This window comes from Myotis daubentonii, chromosome 4 (genome assembly GCF_963259705.1).
Source record: "Myotis daubentonii chromosome 4, mMyoDau2.1, whole genome shotgun sequence".
NCBI classification, from domain to species: domain Eukaryota; kingdom Metazoa; phylum Chordata; class Mammalia; order Chiroptera; family Vespertilionidae; genus Myotis; species Myotis daubentonii.
The window spans coordinates 104,340,355-104,354,916 of record NC_081843.1 but is presented as its reverse complement, the minus strand read 5'-3'; the positions used below and the strand labels follow the sequence as shown (position 1 = coordinate 104,354,916).

At 40.9% G+C, this 14,562-nt stretch overlaps 1 protein-coding gene across 1 annotated transcript; it reads right to left on the bottom strand.

Moving 5' to 3' along the window:
* Positions 1-11,549: 11,549 nt before the first annotated feature.
* On the bottom strand, positions 11,550-12,449 carry TAS2R1 (taste 2 receptor member 1). Its single transcript, XM_059691879.1, has one exon. The coding sequence runs from the start codon at positions 12,447-12,449 to the stop codon at positions 11,550-11,552; it is 900 nt and encodes a 299-aa protein (XP_059547862.1).
* Between the last annotated feature and the right edge of the window lie 2,113 nt (positions 12,450-14,562).

Here is a 14,562-nt window from a genome sequence, read left to right as displayed (position 1 = left end):
CCAGGGGGTCCTCTCTCACTTGAGCAGCAGCATTCCAGAAAGTTGGCCAGTTCCCACAGGATGAAAACAAGTCATCCTATTCTAGAGAGAGATAGAAACATCAATGATGAGAGAGAATCATTGATCGGCTGCCTTCTGCACACCCCCTACTGGGGATCTTGCCTGCAACCCGGGCATGTGCCCTGACAGGGAATTGAACTGTGACCTCCTGGTTCACAGGTCAATGCTCAACCACCGAACCACACCTGCCAGGCTTCTCAGGTGGTGTTTTACCTTAGTTAGGGACCAGGTAGATGCCTTGTGAGGAATGAATACTGTTGTCCAGTGTCTGCTTTCCAATTCTGGTTTTCTGCTCAGTTATTGTTGGTACAGCATACATTAAATGGAGGACCAGTGCATCTATCAGAATGCAATTTCTCTCAATTACTGAATAAAGACAAATCTATGCTTTATTTCTTAAGTGAATAAAAATAAGTTCAAGACTTATTTCTGGTGTTTTCTGTAGGACAATGCTTATTTGCTCTCATCAAATATCAAGCTCCTTAATTTAAAGAAATACCTGACAAAATTAATCAGCAATGTCTGACTGACTCTAACACTGTCCTGTTCTGATTCATTCAAAGAAATATTACATAATCCTGGAGAACTGGAAAAAAATATTAGCTAGTCTATCATTCCTACTTTCAAACATCAGAGTTTTCAAATTCTCCAGATAAGTTAATTGAAACAGATTCGCATCTATAATGTGAGAAAAATCTTTTTCTGCTACCATCATATTTGTACTGTTTCTTCTTGAAAAATTGTAGAAAACATGGAGAAGAAGCAATTATTAGCTTGTGTTCTTGGCCAGCAGATTAATTTGCCTCCACTGTGTGTCTCTGCAGGTTTTCCATTCATTTAGCTTCTATCTGCCTTGGCTCGGAGCTTTTCCCATTCTGGAAGCTCAAGAAATATGACTTAATGACAGGCATACCTGTGACTTCCTGGTGCCTTTGTTGGCTCCTGGTGGTTCCTAAGCTCTTGCCTGGGGAGGTAGACCAGCATGCCAGTAGGCAAGGCCTCGTCTTCAATAAGTGTGGGTGGGGAAGGGAAGCGGGTGAACGGCTGGAGAACAAAAAAGAAAGAAATTAGCATACTTTGCCATTTCTATAACCTTTACAAAAAAATTTTCCTTTGAGGCCATACATTTTATATTTCAAATAGAAAGTTTTGCTGCATAAAAATATTCTTAAAATTGCCATTAAGTGCACCATTTTGTTCAAGATAAACCCATTAAACATTCTTTATTATAATTAAAGCCAATACACAGCAACTGGACACAATTGTCCCAATGCTAAAGATTAGCAATCAGCTCAGCCTGAACCGGGACGACAAAGAATGGACGCACATTCACTAAGACCCAAGAGCTTGTTTTTGTTTTGTTTTGATGCTTAGGAAAGGCAGGTGCTTCCGACCCGGACACTCTCTTTCCTCCTCAGTATGAGCCTATTCAGGCTCTGCTTTGTTCACATCCTCCAAACGCAATCGTTGTCTGGCCAGCGACTGTGGGATCTTAACACCCCCACCCCTCTTACATCATAGGAGCAGAGGGTCAGGGAAGGTCAAGCGCAGCATTGTGGTGCCCCCAGACAGGAATCAACCCCAGACAGGAATAAACCTTGTTGTTGGGCCCTTCCTGCCAGGAAAGCTGGTCACCGGCCCTCCCAGCTCCAGCCCTTAGAATCTGGACTCTAGTTTTCAATTACACGGCACTCCATTTGGTGTTTATCGGCAGTGCTATCTGTAGGGTTCTTCAAAGTGCAACTTTTTAAGGCAATGAAAGCATTGGCTGCAAATTAGGATGAAAACTACCTTCAGTTTACCTAGCGATAAATATAAGTCTAACCATGGATCCCTCGGAGTGTAAATAATATAGATGTGCAGGATAACACAAGTGAGAACATCATTTTCCTGTGTTTATAAAAGGAAAAACTTATTTCCCTTTCTTTTCTCAGATGGAAAAGGGGCTCTTGGAGGGAAAGAGGTGAATTCCTGCTGAAGAAGAGGTGTAGAGAAGGGGCAGTCCTTGAGGCTGGAAGCTTTGGTCGCTAATTAGCTGACCACTAACCTAAATGAGTAGAGACTTTACTGGCCACACATGAAAAAAAATACCAGCTCGGTAGGTTATTTCAGCAATCACAAAACAAACAAACAAGCAAAAAAACCAGAAACTACAACAAGCAACAAGGAAAACAAACTAGGGAACGGGGGTGGGGGGAGGAAAATCTAATTTTCAGAGTTACCACATTATATTACTTTCAAGGTCTGATTTTTAAAAAAAATTATGGAAAAACCTGACATTGGACTTACTGGACAGAGACTTTGAATAAGCTATTCAGTATGTTCAAAGAGCTGAAGAAGACCATGGGAACAGACGTGGGGGGAGGAAATAACCTGCCACTGAGGCAGGGCTAGGGAGGCCATGTCCAGAGGGAGAGAGGGAGGAAGGCTTTCAAGCCTCTGAGGGCTTGGCCTGACCTGCACCACCATCCCCAGGAAAGACCAAGGCCTCTGAGGGCTTCCCTTGACTCTGCACCCCTCTCCAGTCCTGCTAGGAGGACCTGCTGAGCCAGACACTCCACAGAAAGTCACCGTTGTGGTTCTACCAATTCCCAGAGGTGGCACTAAAAGCAGCTTTTCTAAACCATTCATAATAGGAAACAAATTCTATCAACCTTGCAAGGAAAGATGGAATTAGCTTTCTATTCTCTCTACAGAAAACGATATTACAAATTATTGTCATAGGAAAAGGCAATGTAAGAGTATGGGTGGGGGGAGCCAGAGAAATGAGTATTACAGAGGTATATCAGGCAGGCAGTTGCTGCCACTGCTAAAGATTTCCTGTTATTTTTCTGGATTTTATGATGTTTGCCGTATTTGTCAGCTTTTTAGTATGAACATTTGTGTGATTTTTTTCTTGTCATGATCTAGTCTGTGTAGCTTCAAACCCCGTGACGCCTGGGTTGTGCCTGGCCCACGGCTTGCAGAGGCCAGGGGGGTGGCGGTGGGGTTTCAGGGCAGGGCAGGGCAGCACCCCTGCCTCAGTGGAATCTCCCAATTTATTGCTATAAAGTTGATCAGGGCAGTTCTTACTTTCTAAAAAACGTTTATCTGTTTTGCCTCCTTTGTTGCCACTAATATAATTTGTGTCTTCCTCTTTTTTATTTAATCAGCCTTGTCAGTTTATTTTAGAATATTTTTCTAAAAAACAGTATTTGCTCTTGTTGATTTTGTTTCTTTGTCTTCTAGTTCATTAATTCCTACTCTTTCTTTCCACCAATACAGATCAGATATTCTTTTAGGAACTGTGGATATAGCACAAAACAAACCAACACCCCTCCCCTCAAACTCCGGGAGCTTTTGTTCTAGTTGGGGACAGGTCATATACAAATGAACAGCTAAATGCATCATTAATTGCCAGGTGATGATTGAGGTGCTATGAGGAAAAGTAAAGGTGGAGTAGGGGATATGGAATGATGGGCGAAGGTTCTATTTTGGGTGGGACATTGGGAAAGGCTTCTTCATGGAGGTGACATTTGAGCAGAGACTTAATAAATAAGGGAGAGAGCTAGACTGTGCATTATCTGGGCAAAGGGAAGGAAGTGCAAAGGCCCTGGGGTGGAAGAGAACTTGGTTTGTGAACTAGGAACAGCACGGAGGACATTGTGTTCTATGTAGACAAAGAAAGAAAAAGAAAGGGAAAGAGAAGGAATTTGGAGTGGGTTCAGATTCCATGGTATCTCATAAATTGCAGGGAGAGTATGGCCTTTATTCTGAATCTGAAAGCAAAACACTGGAGGATTTTGTGCAGGAGAAATATTACATACTTTACAATAGCCACAGGTGTACCATAGGCCTCCTTTGCTTTCAATGCTGCTTCTGGGAACTTGTTCCTGGGGAGGCACTAAGAGCCTGAAGGATCTGGATCCCTCGGGGAACAGGAGTGAATGTAGAGGTGCCTGCACGCTGATAAAAGTGAGAGAGAGAGTTGCATGAGCGTCTGGAGGATTTAGACCAATGCCCAGCTTTGAAGGTCAGGCAGAAGGGTGGAGGCAGAACAGGTTCTGAGAACTGGAACAGGTTGCAACAAGGCCAGGCCAGAGTCAGAGGGTCTCTAGTTATTTGTATGTTTTTGCTTTTATTATTAGTTTGCTACACACATAATTCATGTTGCTTATAAGAATATTAGAAAATACAGATTACAAAAGAGGAAATGAAATCACTCTAATTTGAAAATCTAGAGATAGTGGCTGTTAATATTTTGGTATATATAGTTCCAAATTTTCTATACATTTATGTATTAATATATGTATGCATTTTTATATAAATAAAATAAAATATTACCTTACAATCTTTTTTTCCATTTATTATTTTATAAACATCCTCAAGTCCATAGACATAGGTCAACATAAATATTTTTGATACATGCAGGAATTCATTCCATTATATGGTTCACATATGGTTTTTATTTAAACACTCTCCTAGTCACTTAGGGTTTTTCACATATTTGCCTTTATAAAAAAAAAAAAACATGTAAGGAAGCTTTCTCAATTTTCATTTGGGGCACTTACCTCACTTTTTCTTTTCTTATATTTTTAAACATTTTAATTATTTATTTTCAATTTACTTTTTTAAGTATAGTTGGTATACATTCTTGTATTGGTTATATTAATTTCAGGTATACAATATAGCGATTTGACCTTTTTATACCTTATAATGTGATCACCCCACTAATTCTAGTAATCATCTGTCACCATATAAACTTATTGCAATATTATTGACTAAATTCCTTATCTCATTATTTCTTGACTAGAGCCCAGTGCATGAAATTCATACATGGGTAAGGTCCCTTGCAGCTGCCTAGCACCATCCCACTCTTGTCGGGGCCCATTGGGGCCAGCAGCACCTCCACTGCTGCCCGCTGCCAGAGTTGCACTGCAGACGCCCGCCATGTTCCATGCCACCCCTTGGTGGTCAAAGCACATCTAACTCCCGGTTGGGCAAACTCCTGCCTGTGGGGGCAATTTGCATATTACCCTTTTATTATATAGGATACTATGTACTTAGATGTGGAATTGCTAGATCAAAGTATTCAGACTTTCAAACCTCTGGGTCTATTGGCCAACAGTTCTCTCTAATGCTGTATTGATAACAACCCCCCCCCACCCCCGCCACACTCCACAATGGCCAGACTGACGACTGCATTCTCTTCCATTTTTGTTTACCTGCCAGCTAAACTATGGCACTACCCCACTGTGGTCCCAGTTTACATTTGGGTTACTAAAATTCCATGTATTTTCTGGCCTTTATTGAATTGCCTCCTTCATATCTTTGGCCTGCTCTATTGACCAGGCTTGTCTTTTTCTCGTTGCTTTTGAGAATTCTTATTATGTTCATATTAATTCTGTTACATATAGTGTGACAGTTCCTCAATATTCTGGTGATCATCATTGATATTTTCCCTGTAGGGATATTTTAAATATTGATGTCATCAGACCTGTGAATTTTTTACTGTAGTGTTCTGCTCAGAAAGACCTCCCTCAGCACAAATTCTATCCCATTTATCTTTCTGTTGGTATATTAACATTTTAACCAGCTTGCTGTCTTAGTCCCACCAGCAGTCTGGTGAGAAAATAGTTAAAAACAACACCAGCACTCCTCATTGTACACGTGCTGCTCATTACACTAACACTCCTCTTTATACTCTCCTCCTACTGGGTCACAGAAATTACCCCATGGCCCTGTTTACAGGGAGGTCTCCACAGGCTCCATCAGAGAAGACATAGTTCCTAAGCTTCAGTGTGGAACTATGCAGGGGGTAGGGCTGTCCCCAGCTCTGACAGTGGCCATACATGGCATCTCAGAAATGAGATGAAGGAAAATGACACTGCTATGGGCACAGCCCTAGCTGCTTGGCTTGACCTCTGTCCCCATGTGCCTAAAGAAATGATGGACACCCTTACAGAAGATCGGCTGCACCCCCAGGGAACCCCAACATAGACATAGGCAGTGTAGTAGAGGAGCTTCCTGTCTTGCCGTCCTCCTCTGCCCCCTAAGACCCACTCAGAGCATCGATGGTGTTGTCTGCACTTTAGGAACAGCCTCCTCCTTAAGCAGAACCACAATAAAAGGAAGAGCCTGTTAAGCTATGTGGACCTCTTAGTCCACATAACACTTTGCTCTTCTCTTGTGATTTCTCCTCCAGTGCACTGAATTTTGTACCCATAAATTCATTAACCCTACAACACTCCCAGAACACAGGTACAGAGACATTCAGTATGATTCTATGCCCTCACTTTGGGGTACAGCCACTGTTTCTTACATAAAATAAACAGTAGTTTGAAAGGAAGCAAGGGAGGATGTGTCATGGGAAAACTTTCTGAAAGGAAGTTTCCAAAATGGACTGAGTTTGAATCTGGTTCCAATGACACCATAGTTTTATCTGGAAGGTAATATTTATGGAAACTCGATGCTCTATTATTTAATTGTATAGTTAATACAACCGTCACAGTTTAGTTTTAAATTATAAAATGTTAATCTATGTATTTATCAGTACTAAATAAATAAATAAATAAAAATGCCTTCCTCTGGCAGAGTTGTTCTCACCCAAGGGAGATTTTTGCCCCCAGGGACATTGGCAATGTCTAGGGAGTGGGGGTGCTTCTGGCATCTAATAGTGGAGGCCAGAGGTGCTGCTACGTATCCTGCAAGGCAAAGGATGACCACTGTCACCTCTGATGGGTTACCCAGCACCGAATGGCAATAGTGTTGAAGCTGAGAAATGGTCTCCTCCATGTTACATTTTAAATTTTCTCGCAGTTTAATTCAAGAAGGAAAATGCTGACCTCTACATAGAAAGACCTGAGTGATGAAGGAAAAAGTTTATGAAGAGGTAGGGACCACCACTAACCTGGTGGGCAGGTCCTACACAATCAACTTTGTTTTAGGCAGCTAGCCCATCAATACACAAGTGGATAAAAAAAGTGCTGAGATATATACATACACACACATACATACACACACATACAATGGAAAATTACTTGGCCATAACAAAGGATGAAATCTTACCATTTGTGACAGCATGGATGGAACTAGAGGGTATTATGCTATTGGAAATAAGTCAGTCAGAGAAAGACAAATTCCATATTATTTCACTTATATGCAGAATCTAAAGAACAATATAAATGCACAGACAAAACAGAAATAGGCTCATAGATACAGAGAACAGACTGATGGTTGCCAGAGAGGAGGGGGATTAGGGGACAACGTGAAAAAGGTAAAGTGATTAAGAAGTACAAATTGGAAGTTACACAATAGTCACAGGGATGTAAAGCACAGCATAGGGAATATAGTTAATAATATTTTAATAACTGTGTGCGGTGCCAGATGGGTACTGGAGATATCGGGGGAACACTATGTGAAGTATATGATTGTCTAACCACTATGCTATATGCCCGAAACAAATACAAAATAATATTGAATGTATACTGTAATTGAAAAAAGGCAAAAAAAGAGAGAATATTATGCCTCTATGATCAAAGTCACAATCAGTCTTTCAAGAATTTAAAGTAACAGAAAAATAATGGTGAATATTTATTATGAAACTGAGTTTCCTGACCATATCTGGTCAATGTTTTCTGGAAGGCAACTAACCATGGTTTCAAATGAAGTAAAACGTATTAATTTATAATCCTAAGTACAGCATCTGCTGTCCAAATGAGTGGGTTTATGGCCAGGAGGCATTCCACACATTTAGTACTATAATCCTATCCCATCCCATTGTTAGCCACTTAACTTGTCTTCAAAATTCTTTTCAACTTGCCTATCTTCAAAAGAATTTGAAGTTACCTTAGTCATTCTGGAATATAGGTCATTCAGAGTGCTTACTAAGTGCTGAGTCCAATCCAGCTATGGGGACCACAGATACGCCCAAATTCAAACTCTACCCAGCTATGCATCAGCACATGCTTATAGTGAATCACTTATGCAACTCCATAGGAGGAAGAGAGTTCAGCTAATAGAAGCTAAAGATTTCATTTAAGAACATGCATTTCAACTTCAAAAATGGGACAGAGTCACAATTTATCTTTTTCTTAATAATGTTGAGGTCTAAACAAAATAAATTTCCAGTCATCATTTTAAAAACAAACATGTTTTCAGAGATTTAAGTTGATATTTTAATATTATGTTGATGATCTTGCAGAGAAATGTTTAAAATAGAAACAAAACACCCCAAAGAAAAAAGAAAACCCACACTTCATTGATTTGAATATGTTTTAAATTATAGGGTAAAATCACCAACTTCTGACCCCCAGCCAAAATGATTAAGTAGATCCAGATGTCAGATATAAAGCCAAATGTTTACATCACATCTTAAAAACAATCATTATTTAATCCTGCAAAGGTATGGGGTGCTCAGATGGTTTAAGTTATCAAGGAGAAAGAGATGCTAGCCTTCTATAAAAATGCAGTGAGACAAATGCCCACGAGCTGAATTTATGTTGATTCTCCCTAAAAGCTTAATGTTTTCGACTCACTGAGGCAGATTTTCTCAGTATCTACCCGTTCGCCTGGCATAAAGGCCTCGCATGACAGTCTATAATGCTTTGGTGGCAAAAGAATAATTTTTTAAAAAAGAATATACCACCGATACCAAGTTTGAGTTAATATTATCTCTGATCTAATTCTGAACTCATTACTTAACAAGACCCTCTTTATAACATGTGGAGCTCCCTGAACCTATCATTTGGACTTTTCTCCAATATGGGTGCCATCTGTCTGCAACATCTGTTATTCCACTGATCGCCAAAGTCAATTTGGATGATCTGCCTAGTTTTGTTCTCTCTCAGATATTTCTGACTACCTATCTCGCTTCTCACCCGAAGAGATGCAGTGGGTCTACATGGGCAAAGTTATGGAAACCATATTTCCCAAGCCCAACATTAGAATATTCATAGTGTGACAAGTCTGACTATACTTCAGCATACAAAAGGCATAATATTGAGCTTTCTGAAGTATCTAGAATGGGTGGTATCAGCCTGAAGAAGACAAGTAGACATGAAGCACTAATGTTTTCCTACCACTTTCAAGTACAGATTATTCTGTCAGCAAGCGTTTATTATATTTTAATGAGTGACTGAGAATTTAAAAGGTATTTGTAATTCACAAGATTTTTAAAACTTTTTTTTAAATACTCAAATTGCTGCCTCATTTATGTTTTTAAAAATCTCTTTCTACGAGCACATAGATTAGCCTTCTCAGTTGCAGTCACCATTTTTAGTCACTGGAAACCACAGAGAATCCCTGGAGCCTGGGCACTGAAGGAGTCAGATGGAGAGTGGGGCACAAGGTGGCAACACTAGTCCTCTGGTTTGGGGCCGCTTCTGGAACCCTATCCGAAAGCTTTCATCCACTAAGAGCCTGCCTTGGAGCCCATCTTCCTTTGCCTCTGACTGACCATGGTGATGGATCTCCTCAGGGAGCCACAGGAAGCGGGGGACGCGTGGACAGCATCACCTCCTGTAGTCAGCAGCCCTCTGGCCTGACCCATGGGCCTGTGATCCTAAAGCCAAGGCTCCCAGGGACCACAGTGTTCAGTCCATCCCTAAAAATGCAGGATGGGATAAGGGAGATGCCGCACCACTTCAGAGGCTAACCCCATGCTAGATGAGCAGGACCAAACAATCTGTCAGGGCTAAGGAGTCCAGATAAGGGTGGCTCCAGAGAGTCCGAGGGCTGAGTCTGTTTTGCTTCTACCAGGGAGCAATTAGCATCCTTACAATAACCGTCAATGCAATAGATAGGCAAGATTTCTGGAAGAAATATATTTCTAAGAAAGGAGACTATGAAAATGTTTCCAAAATAGGTTGCTTTTAGCATGAATTCTCTTTTTTATACCTCTTGGTAACTTTTAAGTGTACAAACAGTCATACTTCAATATTTATTTCATTAACCAACATCATTGAAGCAGGAGTTATGTGAAATTGAACCAGAATTCAGTGCCTTAGAAAAAAACTCACATGAGAGTTATATACGCTTCTTCCTGAAGTTTTTGAAGTTGCTCCCACTCTCAATCTATCCACCTGCAGGTTGACATACCATGACTCAAGGAGCAGGCATCTGAATCTGAGATGTGCAGAAATAAATATGATTCCTCACTGTCCCTTCTCAAAGCAGCAGCAGTAATCACCTCCAGGACCCAATAGCTCTTGCTAGAGATGGCTGCCTGGGTACACAATTAGCTATAAACCTTCCCGCCTAGGGGCCATGGGAAAAGGAAATAGCAGGAAGATGGAGGTTGTTATTTTGCCCCTTGAGGAATGAAGTATGAGACCTGTGGGATCCGGAAGATCAGCTTCAGAGCTTAATTCCCAGACCCAAGAAGATAAGTACTTCCCTGCATCTTCAGAGGCAAAGACCTCTGCTAGCTTAGTACAAGCAGGCCTGCATATCTTGGGCTAGTAAACTGGTTGGTATTTGAACCCACATTGTTGGTGACTGGCAAATCCAAACTAAACACACTTTTTATCATTCACATGAACTACGATTTATATATAGCCAAGCTGAGGAACATTTTTTTTTTACTTTACTGGAAACAAAAGGGTTCTGAAGCTGTTTTGGAAATATATATGTCTTAGCATCCAAAATCATCAAATAGAAAATGCATTTGTGACTTCAAGCAGATGGAGACACCCCCAGCCCACCCACCTACTGATGTTGCTTCATTGGGAAGACGTGTAACATGACAGGAGTTCCAAATTGCCACCCTCAGTTGAAAGGGTCTCAAAGCTGAGTTCACAAGTGAAAAATGAAAATCTTTGCAAGTTATTGTCTGTTCTGTGTGCCCAATGGGGGGAAATGGAAAATGAGGACTCGGCCTGCATTCCTCTTCCACCTCCATCTGTCTGTCATTTTATTGGTTGATGGGACATGTCACCATAGCATCTAGGCTCTCAGCAGCATGGAGTAGATGAACTTGCTTATAAAGACCTAAAAGGCCAGCCTGTCCCCGGCTTCATCTCTGATCTGCTGTGGAAGAATGGTTCCATACTCTGTAACTAACAAACAACAGAAATGATGTACAGGTAAACAAGAGATGAGCAGTAAGCCTTTTTGTTCAGGATAATCATCTAAGACTACGCATCAGACACACAGGGGACCTCCAGCATTTGTGCATTCTTTTGCCATCACAAGTTCAAATGTGCTTTTCTTTTTCTTTAAACTTTTCATTTTGAGACAATTGTTGAAATAATACAGAAAGATCCCTGTACCACCTACCCAGTCTTCCCTAATTAACATTTTGCAGGACATTATGATATCAACAATCATATTGACATTAACATAATCCACTAACATGTGTTATGCTTTGAAAATCAATTTAACCCTTTGAAAAAGCCATAAAATGCCTCAGGTTTAACAGTCTTCTGATGATGTTTTGTGTATTTATGACTGACTTGTTTGACTGTTAACCCATGAAGCCTCGGGTTCCTTGAATGGGTCAAAGTCCTCTCTCACTGACAGCACTTACTGTAGAGGAAGAACTTCTTCGCATTTTGTTTCAGCTTAGGATTTCCTAAAATTAAGATAACAGAGTGTACAGAGGGGTATGCACCAAACAGCAAGATGCAGAACAGAGTGATGGAGTTTTTGATCTTGAAAATTTCAGAAAAACCTAATGCAGCCATCATGTACTGGGAGAGGTAGAGGATCAGGAAGGACAGGATGGATAGGAGTGCGCTGATATAGACACTCATGCCAGGGTGCCTGGTGCCCATCTCAGTGCTCCTCATCTGCTGGGTGTGCCTCCCCAGGGAAAATATCAAGAGAAGAGCAGAGATAAGGAAGATAAATAAAGGCAATATGAACTCAATTAAAAGAAGGGCAAATTGTAATGCAGATATGTCTTCAATTTGAGTTGTTGCATTTTGGGAGAAAAAGCCCAACCAGGATTTTTGGGAAATAATCCATGCATGTTTTCTGTGGAAGACAGAAGTGAGAAAGGTATATGTCAAGGTCCCACAAATCAGCCACGGCACCAACTTGGAGATCCTCAACTTCAACCAAAAGAAGAGCGGGTTAGCGATGGTGGCGATCTTGACACAGTAGAAAACGCTGAGCCACGTGGCCAACCAAAGTTCCGATGCATGTACATACATGAAAATTATAATATTCCCAGGAACTGGAGAGAATTCAATCAAGGAAAGAACAGCCAGATTAATGAAGATCATGACCATCTGGAGACCAATCCTGAAAGTCGCCAGGCAGCACAGGAGGAGGTCGAAGGGCACCATCTTTCTCTGCCTGATCAAGTCTGTGCCATTCACAACCACAATGAAGCCATTGGCTAGAACCCCCACAAGAAACTGAATCACTGAAAAAATAAGATGGGCAATAATGTACAACTTTAACATTTTGACAAGAAAAAAAAATCAGTTACTTTAAAAACTGATGTATATAGATTTTGGGACAGTTGGAATCCATGAAGTTTTCTATTTTTCTTCAGCTAAATTAGAACCCCTTTGAGGGACATGACACTGACGAGGAAGGCAGTGAGGCAGGAAGGCAGCGTGCATGTGTTTATAGCTGTTTTCTCAAGGCAGTCAAATAAGAAAGAGATACTCCAGCAACTATTTGCTTCTTCGTGACAGCTTTTGCATTTCCCAGGTCTACTTAGCTTTCAACATCATCATCACAAGCAAATGGTGGAAACGAGACACTTTCATGGCTGGGAGAAGGGCTCCTCTGTTACATAATCAGCGAAAGTTCCTCAATCCTTCATTGGTCCCATAAATATTTAATTGTGCCTACAGATTCTACTTATGTCTGTGAAGCATTCTTTAAAAAAAATAGGATTTTTTAAAAAAATTACCACTTCTGTTATCATGATAGAGTACACTCAGCAACATAAGTCTCCTAAATAGTTGTTCTCTAATAGGCAATGGTGGAGCAATTCAGGACCACCTAAAACTGACACCAGTTCTATAATACAACATACGTGACCATCAGAAAGCATCACAAACATGTGTATTTGAAAGGCCAAAGGCCCAAAGGAAGGTGATTTGCAGCAAAGAGAATCACTCAGCACCATTAATACTAGCAATCATCTGCAGAATAAAGCACGGGTTGAAATATTTCCCTGCTTATTTTTTCAAAACTATGAGTCTATAATGACATGAGCTTGTTGTTCCAGGGGAAAAATGATAAAAGATACATGATGCAATGTGTTGTTATAACTAACAGGATATCTTGGGGGGAATTAAATTAGCATTTATTAACTTGTATACTATGCCAGGTCTTCTTATGTTAAACCAGGTTTTTCAGCCTCGACACTGTTGATATTTGGGTTGGGCAATTCTCTGTTAGCTGACCTGTGCAATGTAGGATATCTACTGGCATCTACCTGCTAGATGCTCATAGTATAACCCCCTCCCCAGGTGTGACAACCAAACATGTTTCCAGACATTGCCGAATGTTCCCTGAGTGGCAAAATCACCCCCAGTTAAGCATCACGGTCCTAAACACTGAGGGGGGAGGGGGGAGAGTGGTGAATAGAACACAGTTTCTGTTCTCCAGGCAGTTAGAGATTAAATGTACAGCAAACATGTGAATAGTGTATAGTGTGACATCAAACTAAATTAGTTATTTGGACAATTCACCACCAGAGCACAAAGTGGGGAAGAATTTATTAAATGTTGGGGGAATTGAAGCTTTGACAACTTAGCACTAGATCATAACATTTCCAGAAGATCCCCTAAGGGGGCATATGGATATGTACTACTTTGTCCAGAGGTGTCATAAAGTATACTTACGAGGACTCTTACCTTTAGAAATCTGGAAGGAAAATGGTATGAAAACATGAATGGAGAATTACTCTGTTATTCTTCTCTGAATACATGATGTCAGTGCACTGTGGGACTCCACTTCGCTCTTCCTGTCACAGCTTCAATGGGATGAAGGGAACAAGTGGGCAGGCACCAAGGGAGGCAGCTCATGAGTGGATTCCACCCAAAAGGTCCAGAGTCAAGCATGACAATCAGGATAACCCTTGTTCTTTTCCCTCCGGTGGAGAGAAAAAAATACCCAAAATCTTTCAGTATATTTACATTCTGCAGGCTGTGCCGAGAGCCGGTCCATCCTTGCTGTTTCAAGGGACCTGGCATATATGGCATACGGTTCTTAATATGTTTGCTCACCTTCTTGGTGCTGTGTTTTAACCAAGGTCACCTCTCCGAGAAAGGTTGAATCCCCAGGTAGGGATTTTCCCCTGAAGTTAGGGAGGGAATAAAACCCCTCAACTAAGTGCCAGGCGGGTAATTAATCCCTTTAACTACGAACAATCATGCTTAAACTACATAATCTTTTCTCCCTGGAATGGAGATAAGAAACGCCCTAACCTTTGTAATAGAGATTGATAGGATTTAATCAACTGGTATAAATACAGTTGTAACAAGACAGAAACACTCAGAACTCAGAACACAGAACTCAGGAGACAGAATTCAGAAGACAGAACCTACACGGAGCCTG

What these genes read in the sequence shown, in the direction of transcription:
- TAS2R1 (XM_059691879.1), bottom strand. Translation starts at nt 12,449, where the DNA reads ATGTTAAAGTTGTACATTATTGCCCATCTTATTTTTTCAGTGATTCAG.